The sequence below is a fragment of the Rattus norvegicus genome, chromosome 10 (genome assembly GCF_036323735.1).
Source record: "Rattus norvegicus strain BN/NHsdMcwi chromosome 10, GRCr8, whole genome shotgun sequence".
Taxonomy (NCBI): domain Eukaryota; kingdom Metazoa; phylum Chordata; class Mammalia; order Rodentia; family Muridae; genus Rattus; species Rattus norvegicus.
The window spans coordinates 83,987,503-84,005,537 of NC_086028.1; the positions used below are offsets into that span (position 1 = coordinate 83,987,503).

The 18,035-nt window shown below is 46.1% G+C and overlaps 1 protein-coding gene across 1 annotated transcript in view; it reads right to left on the reverse strand.

Moving 5' to 3' along the window:
* The window catches only part of Ikzf3 (IKAROS family zinc finger 3), a 93,012-nt gene that overhangs the window by 30,653 nt on the left and 44,324 nt on the right, over positions 1 to 18,035 (reverse strand). The window contains exon 4 of the mRNA NM_001107047.1: positions 808 to 1,068. Coding sequence (NP_001100517.1) covers positions 808 to 1,068 — 261 coding nt within the window. The remainder of the gene's footprint in view (positions 1 to 807; positions 1,069 to 18,035) is intronic.

The following is an 18,035-nucleotide window of genomic DNA, read 5'->3' on the forward strand; positions in this document are numbered from 1 at the left end:
GTGTGACTTGTTTACCATAGGAAGAAGTCTTTAAGACTGACGATAAAACTCATCCCCTTCCAACACAGTGAGAGGACCTGCTTTTGTGGATGTGCCTTGTAAAAGCACTTGGAAGACTTCTCAGAAGCAAAGCATACAGTTCCGCCCCTGCTCACTGACTAAGCAGAATCGTTTGGCTAAAATAGATGGCTGTTCTTAATCTTTCTCTGTGTGTCTCTCCTTGTCTCTATGTCTCTCTGTGACTCTTCTCTGTTTCTCTCCATACATCTGTCTCTGTCTGTATCTCTGTCTCTCTCTGTCTCTCTCTCTGTCTCTCTTTCTGCTTCTCTCTCTCTCTCTCTCTCTCTCTCTCTCTCTCTCTCTCCTCTCTCTCTCTCTCTCTTCTCTCCCCAACCCCCTTCTCCCTCTCTGACTCTCTCTCTGTCTTTCCAGAGTCTTACAATGTGGCTCTGGCTGTCCTAGAACTCACTGTGTAGACCAGGCTGGCCTCAGACTCAGAGACTGGCCTGCCTCTGACTCCCGCATGCTGGGCTTAAAGGTGTGCGCCATCACACCAGGCCTCTGCTAGTCTTTTTTTTTTTTTTTTTTTTTTTTTTTTTTACCCACAGTATTTGCAATGCATTTGCCAAACCCATAGTGAAGCACAAACGAGAGGCACTGGGTAAATTGGCAATGCAAAAAGAGACATCAACATTACAGCAGACAGCAATGAAAGAATCCAAAGAAAGACCCCAATTCCACCCTCCGCTCCTCACAGGGCTGCATGAGGACAGTTTTGAGGACAGACGGAGGGAAGAGGCTATTTACCGGTATGGCTTCGCTTGTGAACCATCAAGACATTGAAGCTAATGCAGGATAAGCCGCACACATCGCAGTTCATCTTCCCACTGGTGGGTCTGCTGCTGTCGTACGGCCCGTGTCTCTCCAGCTTAATGTTTTCATAGTCGCTGTACTCTCTTGCATAGCTGTAAGGCGGTTCGCTCTCCTCTGCGTCTACCATGGGCTCGGGCTTCAGAATATTCTCATCTCTCTCGCTGTACTCATCTTTCACTTTCATCATCAAGTCTTCTGCAGGGGACAGAGGAGCAAGACATGAGCGATGACTGCACTGAAGCTGTGAAGTGGCCCAGAGAACAGATCGAGACCCACAACTGACAGTTAAGGACCGTGGAAGCTCATGGGATGTTGTATACAATCAAAACAAGAGTGCCGTGAGGGTGGCCATTTACTGTTTGAATTCAGAACCATGGTTAGAGCAACACACACATAGACTCACACACACAGGTACACATTTACAAAAGCGCACACACACATGTACATATGTGCACACACAAGTGCACACACATGCATATACATGCACACACGAGCATGCACATATGTACACATGCACAAAAACATGCACACACGAGCACACATGTGCACACACACACACACACACACACACACACAAAATGGCAGCATCCTAGGCTGTCCAGAAGATTAGAGACACCAAGTTGAGGTGTGACTACACAAAGAGACCATGAAACAAACATTCTGAACAAGTTATCCCTAGTCCTTGGAGAGAAGAAACATTCTCAGATCTTATTTTTTGGTGGCTTCAGTTAAAAAGGCAATGAGACATGGTCTTTGGTTTCGAGATGAACCTGTCATTTTGATGCTACAAAGGTCTTCATGAGGACCACGAATATTGAGAGCTGAAGATTTGAAACGGGTTTTTCTGGGTTGAGGCTTTGCCCCTTTCCTTTTGTCTGAACTATGGGAAGATCCTCTTATCTCTGTCTGTCTTGGGAGAGATAGAGACAGCATTGGAGGCGGAGGAAAGCAGAGGAAATCTGGTGCTGGTGAACAGTGTTGAGACAGACAAAGGAAGTAATTCAACCCAGGGAACCGCTTCTGCTGATCTGGACGAGCTGGGAGCAACCCAATCAGGGGAAGAGAGATCTAGACCCAACCTATGAGTAAACTCAAGCCTCTAGATTAATTACAGGACTAGGCTTGAAAGGAGGGATTGACCTGACCTAAGTGAGTTGGATGACTAAACACTGGTCTTTAAAGTGCTGTCACTCTGTTGAGCATATGGGGACAGTTGGGGGGAACGGAACACAGAGTGTAAGCAGCATTCTACTTCCTGATGATCTCTTCAATCATGCTACAACGTGTGTGTGTGTGTGTGTGTGTGTGTGTGTGTGTGTGTGTGTGTGTGTGTAAGTTAACTCACATGTCACTCTTCAAGAGCTGTTCACCTTGTTTTTTGAGACACGGTCTATCTCTCCCTGGGACCTGAAGTTCAGTGACTTGGGTTCAGAGAGCCAGTCAGTGAGCACCAGGGAGTCTCTTGTCCCCACCTCCCCAGTGCTGGGATCACAAGCGCCTGCCATTGTACCTGCCGCTATATTCGGGTGCTCGAGATCAAACTCAGGTCTTCATGTGTGTGGCAAATGCCTTGCCAACTGGAAGGACAGAAGGCATGCAGAAGGCTGGCTGGACATGGGGGCACGCACCTTCAGTGCCAGTTCTCAGAGGCCAAGGAGGCAGGTAGATCTCTGTGAGTATAAAGCCAGCCTGGTCTACACAATGAGTGTCAGGCCAGCATGGGCTACAAAGTGAGATCTTGTCTCAGAAAATAAAATCAAACAACAACAGAAGAAATGGAGAAGGGGTTTATATATTAAACCCTCAAAAACAAAACAAAACTCTAAAACATTGCCTCATGAGACCAGCATGTAAGACATAGTAAAGTTTGCTGGCTTGCTGTATAGACGCTTATTTTCTTTTTCAAGCACTGAGTGATTAAACATTGGAAGCTTTACTTTCCACAGAGAAGTGCAAATCGGTGGATTTTAGAGCAAAAGAATTTAGAGATTGGCTACCTCTCCCCCTTTTCTCCTTCTGAGACAGGAAATGTGAAGCAGAGACAAGCCATCCACTTCCCTAATTTTACACAAGCAGTTCCTGGCACGGCTGTGACGAGGGTGCTGTGCTCCGGCTGGAGCGATGGCTCAGCAGTTATGAGAGCTCGCTGCTCTGGCAGAGGACCTGGGTTTGGTTCCCAGCGCCCACATGGAGGTTCACAACCGCCCACAACACCAGCTCCAAGGGCTCTGAAGCCCTCCTTTAACTTCCACAGGAACGCAGGTGGTCACAAACACACTACCAGTCAAAACATTCATACATGTAAAAAATGAATTAAAAAAAAGCTAAACTTAAACATCAGGTAGTTGAGTTGGACCCCATACACCCACAGAGAAAAGCCTAGGTATCTGTTTAACAACTCCATTCCACACCCTTCTTTCACTGGGTAAAAACCCAAAACACTGTGAAAAAAAAAAAACCCACGATATTTTTAAAAAACTACATCCCTTCCAAAACATATCAGAAGTGTTGATCCCGTTACCACAGGAGGAAGTGCCCCAGCAGCTGCACGGGGCTTGCTACCTTCCACCCCGGTTTCAATTTTCACTTCTATCAGGGTTACCTTTCATCTATATTAACTGTGTTTGCTTAATAGAGCAAGACAAGGCCTAACCACCATCGGCAGGGCCACACTGTTTCACTGCTCGTCACGGGCCGTGGTTCACAACCGCTTGGCTGCAACCAGGGACGGCTGCAGAGAAAGCTCAACATAGGCCACACTGCCTCCCGATGCAGCTTGGTTAGACAGGAATTGATTCCTGTCTTACAGGGAACTTGCCTGCCTGCCTGCCTGATCTCTCTCTCTCTCTCTCTCTCTCTCTCTCTCTCTCTCTCTCTCTCTCTCCCTTCTTTCTTTCTTCTTTCTTTCTCTCTTTCATTCTCTCTCTCCCTTCTTTCTTTCTTCTTTCTTTCTTTCTCTCTTTCATTCTCTCTCTCTCTCTCTCTCTCTCTCTCTCTCTCTCTCTCTCCTCTCTGTGTTTGTCTGTCTGCCTGTCTGCCTCTCTTCCTGGATCCTGCCTGCTTTCATATGGAAGCAGTTTCCTTGAATGTTATTTTTTCTTTTATCACTATTTAGGAGAAGTGTGAACCCAAGGCTGGTGTCCCCCTCTTTGCCTCTGTTGTCCCAGCTGTGGGTGACATCCCACCAAAGCTTGAGTGCACTTCAGTTTGCATGTGGGCGTTTAAAAGAACCTCAACGGAAAAACGTCTCCTACTGAGAACCAAAAAGACCAGCAGATTGAAAGGGCCAGCAGAAAAAGAATCCTTTCCACTTTGGTGAGAAAATGTGGGCAGGCAGTGGTGCCCCCCACCTTTAGTGCCAGCCCTTGGGAGGCAGAGGCAGGTGGATCTTTGAGTTCAAGGCCAGCCCGAGGTATGGAGTGAATTCAGGACACCCAGAGCTACAGTGTAATGTAACTAATAAAGTTACTGGGGTTCACCAACTTTATGGTTTACCATGGAAAGGCAAACAGAGGTGCAGACTCAAAATACGGGAGAGACCCAAAGGTACAGACGGGATTCCTGAGAGGCTACTGGGCTTAGCCCTCAGCCTCCAAACACCGGCCACTGATTTCAAACTGGAAAAGCCACCGGACTCCCTAATGAAGAGATTCACTCCATATTTTGGGAGGAAGATTTGTTGGAGCCAGAGAACACAGGCATTCTACTAATTCCTCTAGAAAGCAATGAGAAGTGTATCCACAATCAAACTAGTAAGCTTCAACTACGAACTGATTTATTCCCAGGAGGGCCAGGCACTCCCCTTCCGGTCTCCAACTCTGGACTCTGTGACAGGGAGACATCACACCTACTTAGTCCTTCAGGCTTCAAATCATCTAGGGGCAAACAACTGTTTTGTGTGTTCGCTGCAGTCGGTGAGCATCACGTCACAAAGAACCTAAGCTCATCCTCTCTCCTAATGGCTTTCTCATTGGATTTACACTTCCTGCCTCTTAGTTCCTCAAAATCCCCTGGAATCTGGCATCAGTAATTGACTCAGTCCCCTGTAACAGTCTACTGTTTGTAAGCACGGCGTTGAACACAGGCCACTGTCTCTCGTTCCTCTTTCTGTGCTCCTGTTTCTTCAATGACATGGGACCTCTTTTCCGATTGTTTCTTTCACCACACTTACCTCCTAAGTTCTGTGGCTAACCCTCTGGTCCCCCCCCCAATACTTCTCTGTGTCAATTTCATCTGTTAAGGCTCCAACCAAGGCCTCATAGGATTAATCCCCGATGGATACAGTTCCAGATGTGATGCTTTCTTTCCTCCTTGCCAATCCTCTTCCCAAATCCTCTAAAGTCAAAGTCTTTCTTCCCCGTTACTCAAGCTGCAAACCTCCCGTCATCCACTGTTTTTCTCGGTTGGGCCACACATTCAAAGATGCTCACGCACTGCCTCCCACGTCCATTACTCCAGGCCCCGTGTCCTCTCCTCCCACCTGGAGCCTTCACGCTGTGGATCCTTTCCAGTCCATCCTGTGCTCTATGGTTTGTCTTAAGACTAGAGCACAGCTCATGTCATGGCTCTCCCAAAACTCTGAAATATTCTCTACTGCCAACAAAATAAAGTCAAAATGCAGGAACAAAACTAAAAGGGCTTTTTGGGATCTGGGCCCAGCTTATCCTCGAGGGGTTGGCTCTCAGTGCTCAGATCTCGTTATCTATTATTCCCATCGCCTACACAGTCTTCCCCAACACTGCCACAGGCCCAAAGCCTACATATCGTCTGAGGCAAAATTAATATGCCGATATCTCCTCCATGGCTTCCTGGATTCCCTAAGTTGGGAAATAGCCCATTCTTTATCCCTCTAGTCTATTTATAAACCCTCTCTTATTCCCTACAGCTATTATTAACTGAGGGCAGAAGACACCCCCCCCAATCGTGTGTGTGTGTGTGTGTGTGTGTGTGTGTGTGTGTGTGTGTAAAACTCTACACTCCGCTTAGCCAGTATCTGCCTAGAGCAGAGGTGGGCTGCACTAGAGAAAGGTGTCAGAGATAAAAGCTCGCATTGCTCTTGCTGAAGACTTTAGTTCTGTCCCCAGCGCCCACACTGGGCTACTCACAGCCGCCATAACTTTAGCCACAGGGGATCCACGCGCTTCCCCCTCCCCCTTTTAAAGAGGTGAGGAGCTGGGCTTAACAGTGCACACCTGATGTCCCGGCTGCTGAGGAGGCTAAGGTGGAAGGACCACTGGAGCTCATGCCTGAGAATATTGTGGGCAATATAAGGAGACTCCATGACCACCACCACCACCAACAACAACAACATCAAATAGAAAAACATACTCTCTTTTAACTTTTAAAAATCATTTTATCTTGTAGCTGGGTATGGTAGCAAATACCTTTCATTTCAGCCCTTGGAGGTAGAGGCAGGAGGATCTCTGTGAATTTGAGGTCAGCCTGGTCTACAGAGCAACCTCAGGATAAGCCATAATTATGGAAACCGTGTCTCGACAACAACGACAAAATAAGAGACAAATTATTTTATATCACACGTGTGGGTGTTTTTAACGCATGCGTGTTTGTGTATTACTTGCATGCCTGGTGCCTGCAAAGGCCAGAAGAGGGTACCAGATCTCCTGGAACTAGAGTTACAAACAATTGTGAGCCACTTTGTGGGTGCTGGGAATCAAACCTAGGTCTTCTGGAAGGGTAGTCCATTCTCTTAATTGCTGAACCATCCTCTCTAGTCCCCAAATCCCCCCTTAACCAAACCCAAATAATAACAACAACCAAACCAGCCAGGAATGGTGCTAAGGTCAGTAGTCCCTGGGTTCTGAAGGTGGAGACTGAAGGATGAGAAACTCAAGGCCAACTGGGACTACATAGTGAGACCTCGGACCGAAGCCAAAAACAAGCCAACACAAGAACAACAATAACAAAACAAAAATACCTCAGAAGACCAGGGGCTGCATGTGATATTTGTTTGTTTGTTTGTTTGTTTTCTAAGACATGCTTTCTCTGTGCAACAGTTCCTGGCTGTCCTGGAACCTCTTCCTAAACCAGGCTGGCTTCCAACTCACAGAGCTCTACCTGCCTCTGCCTCTCGAGTACTGGGCTGAAAGGCTTGCACCGCCACGGCCTGGCAAGATTGCATGTTTTTTTAAAACAGAAATTGTGGAACTGCTGAGGCAGCTCAGTGGGTAAATGCATTTGCCTTGCAAGCTTCATGATCTGAGTTTGATTCCTGGAACCCTCCGTGGAAGGATCTGACTCTTACAAACTGTCCTCTGACCTCACACGACACACCGACACACCGTAGCCCGAGCGCACCCTACCTCCCCATTTCCCACTAAGAAGAAAATAAAATAAAACCTGGATACTTCAGGAGTCCCACCTTGCTCTACTAATTAGGGAGAAGGGCCCCCATTGTCGGAGGACGGTTTAAAGGCAGTGCTGCTGCACCTGGTACGCATAGGCGCTGGAGAGAACGAACCCCGTGGGTGCTGGATTGAAGGCTTGGTCCGATTAGGCAGGGGGTGCTTTACTTATTGAGTTACATTCCCAGGCCAAGTCTGAAGTCTTTTGCAAAGTGAATGAACTGTCTGCCACGGGGGCAATCTCACACTTGGTTTTGTAAATGCCAAACCTTATGATAATTAGATCAGGTTTCTCAGGCAATTTGAACGGACTCTTCGAAAAGCACCAAGCTTCTTAGGCACTGGTGAGATTTATTCCTCAAGTCGGGGGTGGGGGGTGGGGATGGGTCTCTAGGTGCTCGCTTTATTAGTAGTCTTTCAACTGTAAGTTTAATTATGATCTGCCTTTTTTGCGTGATCTATTTCATAATAAAAAAATATTAAAGGCTTCCTAAGTAAATTTCGCGTAATTGAACTTGTGGAGAAAAGAACACGGCAAACCACAAACTGCTGATAAAACTAATTGCTCTACATTCCCAGAGGGAGGAAAAGATGTCTAAATTGAATCTAACCCATAGGAAATTAGATTAAACTAAACTTTCTGAAGGAGCTGCTCTGGGGGACAATTGTTCCCATTGCTGCCTGCGTTCTGGAGGCCGCTCAGGAGGATGGCGCCCTGCACAAGCACACACACCCCCTAGAGAGAATTTTGAAGGCTGAGGAGAACAAAGGTTTGTCTCACTAGGGCGGACGCACATGGTTTCACTTCCTGGGGTGATGCTTATCACTTGAAAGGCTCCAGCTCCTGGAGTAGACATTTTTTGGTTTCACCTGAGACACTGCAAAAACAATGGGTCCTGGAAAGGATCCAACCCCTAAATCCTTCTGGGGCGATAGCAGCCTCAGCCAACTGTGCCTCCGTTTGTTTTTACAGGCACATAAAATGCTCGGCTGGAGAGCAGACCCCATCAAAGACACACAGCACAGGCAACGTGGGTTCCTCGGGTGGCTCGCTGCTTCAAGGAGCATCCGAGTATTAACAGGGGGTGCTGAATTTCCACTCTGGACTGGGAGACCTCGAAACAGAACAAGAAGGGTCAAGGGCAGAAGAACAGCCCCCAGTTTGCCTGTGACATGGGCAGAAGGGACAAAACAAGACAGAGGCCGCTAGACCGGGAAGACAGAAAGGGGCGATGTCGTTCAAGTGTTTTACAAGGATGGGGGGTCATAACCATGAAATCCTCGGCACATGCAAAAGTCAACTGGATAACAAAGACGTTTAATCATCTTAATGTGGCATTTTAATGATGCACCGACTTGCTATGCCAATTCAGAGATAATGAGGCCCTAATGCTACAGATGTTCAGCCAGGCTAAGAGAAGGGAGGGGGGAGATTTTCTAGCATGCCATTTTCTAACTATCCAATTAAACAAATTGTGAAAGCACCTAGATAGTTTACCAGGTTTTGACAGCTGTTAATAGGATTTAGAAGCCTGACAGAGGGAAAGAGCAAGACGGGAGACACACGGTCCGTAGGTGTCTTGTCCACACATGCGGGCAACGAGAACCGATCGATCCCTCATCAAAGCAAAGTCTGCGCATCTTTCCCAGGGTGCGCTTTGTGTCAGGAATGTAAAGGCTGGAATGACGGTCGTTCTCGTGGTCTGGCCCAGCATTTTATGTACGAAGGAATCCAAGAGAAAAAAAGAACCTCTGATATTTTGAGAAGGACAAGGAGGGATTTGGGTGTTTCACTACTAAAACTCTAAAGTCTCAATGCACATTAAACCTCTGATCAACGTTTTGCAGGATCTGTTATGGTTTCTCTTTTCATGCCTTTAAAGACAAGATGGCGGGCGGTTATTGATTTTTAAACTGCCCATTTTAAGGTCAAGGAAGCCTGGAAAAAAAGTGACCCAATCTACAAGGGACGAGATGCTACGATCTCTCTTGAGCTAGATATTTGCCTGGGTAAGGGGCTCATTAAGGCAAGTCCTCCTTGGCCTTTCAAATGTCTCCGTAAAGAATCTGCACACTGGGTAAACCATGCCACTTCGATTGCAAGAGAATTAGCGTTCTCCCCCGAAATTACAAAAGACCCCCCCCAATGTAACCGAGGACACCAGTCTTTGCCTTATTACTGACCGTCGACACAGTTCATTCCCATACTAGTGACAGTGACGTCGTTCAGTGCTTTTGGTACGTTTCTTGGCTTTCCATTTAAGAGGGAAGATGGGGGGTTGGGGATTTAGCTCAGTGGTAGAGCGCTTACCTAGGAAGCGCAAGGCCCTGGGTTCGGTCCCCAGCTCCGAAAAAAAGAACCAAAAAAAAAAAAAAAAAAAAAAGAGGGAAGATGGACAATGTCCAACATCAGGAATACTCTGTACCCAGGGTAGGCGAGCTTTCAGCAGCCTGACTTAGCCACGCTTTTTAAATGTCACGGGGCCAGGCATAGCCCTTCATTGGAAACAATGGAAGGACTGAAGGACCAACCGGAGCATGAAGGCTTCTCCTGAACCACAGAGCATCGTTTAGCTCCGCCCATCCTAAAGCCCATCCTCATCCTGTTGCCTTTGCAAAGCACCTGCGTTTACTTCCCAGCACCCACGTCATGGTTCACAACCTTCTGCAACTTAAGTTCCAGGAGACCCAATTGCCCTTTCCTGGCCTCTGAGGGCACGAGGCACGAAACTGGAGCACATGCATACACACAGGCCAAACAGTCACATACAGAAAATAATGCAATAGGAAATTTACAGAGGTTTTTTTGCTTATTGTTCTAATCTGTATGCTATGTGGCACTTGTATTTCTGAGCAGTGACTGCTATGCATTTAAAAAAAAATGAATGAAAATACAGGCTGGAGAGATGGCCCTGTGGTTAGAGCACTTGTTGCTCTCGGAGAGGACCCAGGTTCAATCATCCAACGCTCCAGTTCCAGGGGACCCCTCCCTCTTTTTTTGAGACAGGATCTCACCCTGTAGCTCTGACTGTCCTGGAATTCACGATGTAGCCCAGGCTAGCCTCACACTCACAGAGCTCCAGCTGCCTCTGCCTCTTGAGTGCTGGAATTGGCGAGGTTTTTGTTTGTTTGTTTTTGTTTGTTGTTTGTTCGTTTTGAGACAGGGTCTCACATAGCCCAGGCTAGCTTTGAACTCCTGGTTGTCTTGCCTCCACCTTCCGAGTGCCAGACTTACAGGAGTGCATTTGCCTTGCTTTGTCTCCATCTTTTTCTTTTTCTTTCTTTCTTTTAAGCATTTACTTAGGGGCTAGGGAGGTAGTTCTGGTGGTAAGATGCTTACTGCACAGCCCTGAGGGCTAAGTTGGGACCATAGCATCCCAGTGAAAAGCCAGGTAGTCTGGCAGTGCCTTTAGTCCTGGCACCGGGGTGGTGGAGGGAAGAGGAGCCCTGGGAGCTCAGAGGCTAGCCAGTCTTGCTTAATGAGCTTGTACCCGGTCCCACTGAGAGACCCTGTCTTGCAGAATAAGGTGGAGAGCAATCGAGGAAGACATCTGACACAGACACACACCCTTCCCGAACACTCCAACACACATGTAGACATGTGTGAACGTCTACACACACATACACAGCACATTCATTTCAAAAGTTTAAAGCATGTTAAAATGTAATTCCGAGGACAATTCAAAAGCTGTTAATGCAGATATTATTAAATTGGCTAAAAACCTTCTGATTGTCACCATATCAAACTCAGGGTCACAGGTGAACCAAAATGTCTTCTACAGTCACAGCACACAGAGCTCCTAGTGTATGTAGTGTGTTGTGGGAAAGATAACACGTTTATTCCCTTATGGACTGGGAATTGTTTTAAGGCTGCCCCAGAACCTGTAGACTCAGTTATTCTAGGAACCAAATGAATGAATGAGTGAATGAATGAATGAATGAGGAATGCCTCATGTAGCCTGAACCAATTCACTGATAACAACCAGGCCAAGGAGGGAAGGGTTCTGTTTTTTCAAACTTTTTCCTTTTTTATTTTATAGTCTCTCCTGACTCAACTTCTTACTGCCGCTGACTGCCTGACCATATCTCGCTGCTGAGCCCAAAGACACGGTTAGCCACTTCCTGGTTTTCTACACTTGCTTCACGCTCAACAAACTACCACGTTAGCTCCCCACTTCTAGGTCTACCCATCCCAGACCAGCTTTGGACTATGTGGCCAGGGTGACCTTGAATTTCTAATCCTCCTGCTTCTGCCTCCTCAGTGCAGGGATTCTAGGAGTGCTGGGGGATCAACCTGGAGTTTTGCACATATGGGACAAGTTGTCCTCCTGCTGAGCTCTACCACCCTCCACTCCCAACCCTTGGCAGGGCTTTGCTTCGTAGCTCAGGCTGTCCTAGAACTCATGGCTGCCATGCGCGGCCTCCTGAGAGCTGGAGTTATGGGTGTGCACATCCGTGTTCCGCTCCCAGGAGCTGCCGATTGTTCTCCTTGCCCCTTCAATGGTGGCTGTTGGGCTTGGTGTGGAGTCTGCTCACCAAGCCAACAGGAAGCAGCAAGGAAAGGAGGTGAGAGGGGAAGAAGACGAATGATCACTCTGCCTTTGCCTGAAGTACAAAATTAGGGTTGATGGTGTTTTTAAAAATTGCACAGATTGTAGTTTTGCCTAAAGCGAGCGCATTAGCAGAGAGGAAAACCAATCAATTGTTCTAAGGGAAGCTATAGCAATCAGACCCAAAGCACACAAGGAGCTACCAGGGGAGGGGGAGGGAAGGCGGGGATGAGCGTCTCGGAGATTCTTCTTCTCTTAATATTAAATTAATTGAAATAAAACACGTGTAAAGAAGGAGTATAAAGTTGACCGTCTGTAACGTATTACTCGAACTTCCAGCCCTCCTTTCCGTTCACCCTTCCCTTCCTGACATTCAGATAATGAGACGAGAGCGTAAGTGAACAGGAGGGCTCTGCTGTCTTCTAGGTGAATGTGTACCATTAAAGCACACCAGGGAATACGCTATCTTGTCACTGGAACGCACTCATCCCGAGAGCGGGGGAACGCAACTGCCTAACAGCTGCCCAGTCACACACCGGAGGGGCTGCAAGCCAAAGGACATCCCTGCTCCACCAGAGACTGTGGAGGGAAGGCTGCCCCACAGAAGGAAACCGGAGCAGAAGCTGCCCGGCAACCTGAGCCCACACCTTCTCTCTGTCGTACGGAAATTCCTAGTGATGCCTGAAAGAGACGATGTGGACTGTTCATACTCGAAGAAGAAAGCCGAGACTGACAGCCACAGGAGAATGACAATATGGAATCTATTTTTTTTTTTTCCGACTGAAGCTACAATCCAATGCCTTGCACTAACCGGCCTATGACTTTAAGGAGAATTCGACTTCTGTGAATTTTCTCATCTGGGCAATGATAGCATCTGTATCTCACAGGGCTTCACAGTCCAAGTGTACTTGTTAGCATGCGGTATGTGCACGACCTTGATTTAGACAGAGATTTCTTAGCTATGACACTAAAGTCCTGATTCATAAACAAGAGTGTCTCACGATTCAGTAATAAGACCAACAGCCCAGTTGAAGGCACACGAGTGGGTGCAAATATAACTCAAGTGATAGAGCGTTGGCCTGGCTGGACAAGACCTTAGGTTCAGTTGCTTGCGCTATCAAAATAGATTTTTAAAAAGCACGCAGGATGTCCGCGGTGATATTCCACGTAAGAGAGTGTACAAATGAACCATGGGCCGATGACAATAGTTACCATCGTCCGTTAGAGAAATGCAGTTAAGACTACACGATGCCTCTTCACGCCCACTGGAAAGATTAAGTTAAAACACACACACACACACACACACACACACACAGGGAAACCATAATCCTCACATGTACGGATGGCGGGGATGGAAAATGGTGTAGCCGTTTGGAAAACCATTTGGCATTGAGGCAAGCAGCCTCTCAAAAGCCTCCCGTTGATCTTTGCTTCCTAACACCTACGACCTTGGAGTCTTCTCTCCCTCGTTGAGGGCCAGACTAGATGATTCGTCTCCCATGAGCAGAAGTTGGCAGAAGTGGTTGGAGCCATTTCTGTGCTTAGGTTATATAAGATGGTGACTTGGATCTTGCCTTCCCTCCCATCCTGATGCTTTGTGATTCTCTGGTAGGTTAGCTCAAGTGGCCAGGAATTGGAGCTGGTGCCTGGCCAAGCTCCAGGGGGAAACATCTGGCCTTTGGTCTAACAACTGTTAAGACTGACTCCTGACCATGACCGTTAGTGAGTTTGGGGTTGTCTCTTCTCTCGCCAAGTGTTCAGAGCAGACAACAGTTCAGGCCGGCGTCTCCATCAGAATCCTGTAAGAGCCTGTGAAGCAAAGGACCCAGCTACGCTACATCGATACTTCTGAGACAACCCGTTTGCACTGTCTTCAAATGGCCCAGGTTTGTGGTAATTTCTTACCCATCAATTGGTATCCAATATAGGCAGTTCCCTATAAAATTAAACATAAATATACCAAACAACCCTGGAATTCCACTCCTAAGTATATACTCGAAACAAAAACGTATGCTTACATAAAACCTATATAATAATGTTCAAAGTGCCATCATGCTTATGGACTTGTGAACTGAACAAAATGGTCTGTGTCAGCAATGGAATCCTACTGGGAGAGCGCCTTTCAGGAAAATGTATACCTGGCTGAAAACCACACAGCCCACCCTTTCGGTGACAATAGGAGGACAGTCTGAAGCTCTCTACTCCAAGAGTCAACAGGACACTCCTAGGTTTAGTTACGTTATTATCAACTCCAGACAGATATGTAACCTCTTACTAACTTGTGCCAGAGCCCATGGGCACGCAGCTTCTTGAACTCGCTTGCTCTCTGCTTCCCTAATAATTTCATGGACTATGATTGTTAATTAATGGTTATAGCCCTGGCATCAGAGGCAGCAGAAGGGCACAGGGAGGTCTTCACACACGTTCAGGGATGATGGCTTTCATACGACAAAAGAAGGAAATAGAGTTATCTTTTTTTTTTTTTTTTTTTTTTTTTTTTGCATGGCCTCAGAAATCAAGCTAGTGCAGCCTGAAGGACCTGAAAAACAAGGAACGAGTCACATAAAAATGCCAGAGATAGTTCTTGGATTCAAGCAATAAAGGGTGATAAAGGACCACACAGTTGTCACTATGGTTTGGTGAGTAGGAAGTATGGCTGCAAGCCTAGAATGACTTGGGAGAAGCTAATCAAAGCCTTTCGTGTTTTCTGTGCACTTCCTTGAGGAATACCAAAGGGTACCAAAGGCTTGGCTGGGATTTCTGCCTCCGCAGGCGCAGGTGTGGAAAGTCTGGCTCTAACAAATCTTGTCACTGTCTTTAATGCCACCAGACCAACAAAAAAAATAGCGAAATATCTGTCACGATCCCATTTTTTACTTCTTCAGTTGACATAATTAACAAATTTATTATGGGTAAGGTCACACATTATTTTTAATTATTAAACTGTGGGTGCCCATATGTTACTGTTTAGACAGCGTCACTGGCTGAGGAGGAGAGTTTTGAAGACCGTCATTCCCGGCCACCTCAAATCTAGCTCCAACTGCAGCCAGTGAGGGGAGATTTCAACTAGGCAGCAAAATGAGAAAACATCTGCGCTTACCAGTCAAAACGAGAAAGGTCACATGTTAAACCCAGTTAATCTTGTTTATTGGTGTTTGAAGGTTATCCACCAAGGGCAGGATTACCAGGGCCCTCCTTCAGGCCTGACTCTGACATCTTTATTCATTCTGCTGCGTGTGAGATGCTTGAAAAATGCAAAGCCCTAGAAATTAGCCTGTCCCTTCTAAATGTAATTTTGCAAACTCTGAACTGGAATACTCTGTCTACCTGTTGCTGGGCCGTCAGTTAAATGCTAGAAAAGACCACCGAACAAAAGAGTCCAGGGAGGTTGACTATTCTCTTAAAAAAATATTCTCCTAATTTCCATCCGTTGTTTTTGTATGGGTAAAGCACTCAAAACATCCCTCCATCAAAATCAGGAAAAATTAACAGTCTTGATCAGCAAGAGATAAAAATAAAAGATGGCCCTAGGATTGGTTTGGGGACTGGAGAAGAGAAATGGCCCCGGCTAGGAACATCGCTCGGGGGGTCAAATGCCTACCAGACCTGAGCAAGGACTTGAGTTCAATCCCTGACACTGGGGGGGAGGGGGAGGAAGGAAGGAAGGAAGGAAGAGGGTGGGTCTATCTTGGCCTATCTCGTAATTTTTTTCACAATTAGCATATATTATTCCCTATCTAAGCAGAAAACAAGATTGTTTATGTTGGACTGACAACGTGAAAATATCATTAAAAAACATTGAAATCAAGAGCCCTGTCGAGATGGTCCAATAATTAAGAACACTCTCTGCTCTTCCAGAGGACCAGGTTGTCAGCACCTACATCAGGATCTCACAATTGCCTGTAGTCCTCGGTCCAAGAGATCTGACACCCCCATTCTGCCATTCATGGGCATCTGCACGCATACATACTTAGGCACACACAGACACACAAAAGAAACAATTTTAAAAAGTGAGCCCTAACACTTTACATACTTCGGTCAGATCTTGGTAATCGTTTGTGTACTGTGGGCCTCTTAAAACGTACACATGGCTATCAGCATGAAATGCACCTTGCTACTGAGAGATCATTCTCAAACTCTGAGGTATAAGGCTGCAGCCTTTAAATCAGCTCAGGATTAAAGGGAAGGGGTCTCTATACTGTGCTCTGTACAAACAGTGGCTCGGTATTCAAAGTTTTTCACCAGTGCCCTTAAAAGAAATTGGAAAGCCTATGCTTCTGCCTTATATGCTGAGACATTAAGAGGGTATGGGGTTAACAGTTACAATGTTTCATCATAGTTTACTCTTAAAACTGTTAAACAATTCCGTCTTAAACACTGGAGTCTCTGCATATGTCTATGTTGTCACTTACAAAGTTCACTTTTGAGAATCACATAATAGGTTACAAAATTTTTTCAAAATATCTGTTTCTTAAGTAAACTTATGATTCTGTGACAGACCACACCCATAGCTATTCAGGGGTGCGTGTGTCCATTGGCTACAGATGGAGCTGTTACTACATCTTCGTAAAAAGTATTCAGGCTGGTCAGATGGCTCAGTGGGTAAAGGGGCTTGCGGCCAAGGCTGATGATCTGAGTTCAATCCTCAGAGCCCACGTGGTGGGAGGAGAGTCGGCTTCTGCAAGTTACCTTCTGACCACACACAATGAATGCAGTAATAGCTGTAAAAGGGTATCTAATGAATTAGATTAGTCATGAGATTTATCCCATCATAAATTAACAGTCATATAATAACGGGAGGCTGGGTGGTGGTGCACACCTTTAATTCTAGTGCTCAGGAGGCAGAAGCAGGTGAATCTCTGAGTTGGAGGCCAGCCTGGTTTACAGAGTGAGTTCCAGAACAGCCAGGGCTACACAGAGAAACCCTGTCTGGTGTGTGTGTGTGTGTGTGTGTGTGTGTGTGTGTGTGTGTGTGCATGTGTGTGTAATTTCCCCATGACCTCTATTTCCAGTTTGCTTTTGCAATAAAATCTTATCCTAATGTTCTGCTCTTATGAGCTGTAACCTTCTATTGTCTGTACCTACACCCCATAAACATCTTGGTGTATGCTTCTTCATTAAAATTACATGAGAAAAATAATTTCACTTATTTTTGTTGCAATGAGGTGCCACATGTAAAAAAAAAACTATGTATCGAATTTTGTATTCTTATTTTTTATTATTTTTGAGGCATGGTCTCTCTATTTAGTCCTGGCTGTCCTGGAACTCTCTATGCAGCCCAGGCTAGCCTCGACTCACAGTGATCCTTCTGCTTCAACAGATTATAAGTAGAGGTATAAGGATTGTAGGTCTGCTCAATGCTTTTCTTCATCAAATTATTGACACTAATTGATTAAATAATATAGCTATAGTTCTTATTTAGTAATTATCAAGCATACAAATGGAAATAATTAGCAATCACTCTCTCTATTAAAAATTGGTCTTTCTGTTTTTCAGGCTGGTCTGAAATTTGCTATGTAGCCAGGGCTAGCCTCAAACTCACACTGCCCTGCCTTTGCCTCCTGAATGCTGGTACTGGAGGCATATTAAGGCAATGCTTCTGAGAAGAGCAGAGGGGAAATCATTTATAGAAGTTTGGTCAAAGAAATTATCCAAAAGGATAGTTAGACTACCCTGGAAGTAGTCACCTTCATGATGATAAAAGATGAACCTTCCTTTTATGAGTTGGAATAGGCTTGTTGGGAAGGGAGAATATCAACCTCTGTGAGACCAGTTTCAGGGAAAGAACACACTGAAATCAAGAACCTAGAAATTAATTCTCTTAAAATCATCCCCACCCACCAAAGTTTGAAGATCATTGCTAACAAAGATCATAGTTTGGGGCTGGAGAGATGACTCAAGGCTAAGGTTCATTGCCCCCAACCCCCGAGTCACATCGCCAAGATGTCCTTACATGCTCATTACTTGATTGAACAACAATTGTCTAGTGAGCACTTGTGGACAATGCCCGGATGAATGAACAGATGAACAGGTGGGTGGATAGGAGATGGATGGGTGGGTGGGTGGGTGGGTGAGTGGATGGATGGATGGATGAACAGATGGATGAATGGGTGGATGAATGGATGGATACGGGTGGGTGGGTGGGTGGATGAGTGGATGAATGGATGGATGGGTGGATGGGTGGGTGGGTGGGTGGATGAATGGATGAATGGATGGATGGGTGTGTGGGTGGATGAATGGATGGATGGAT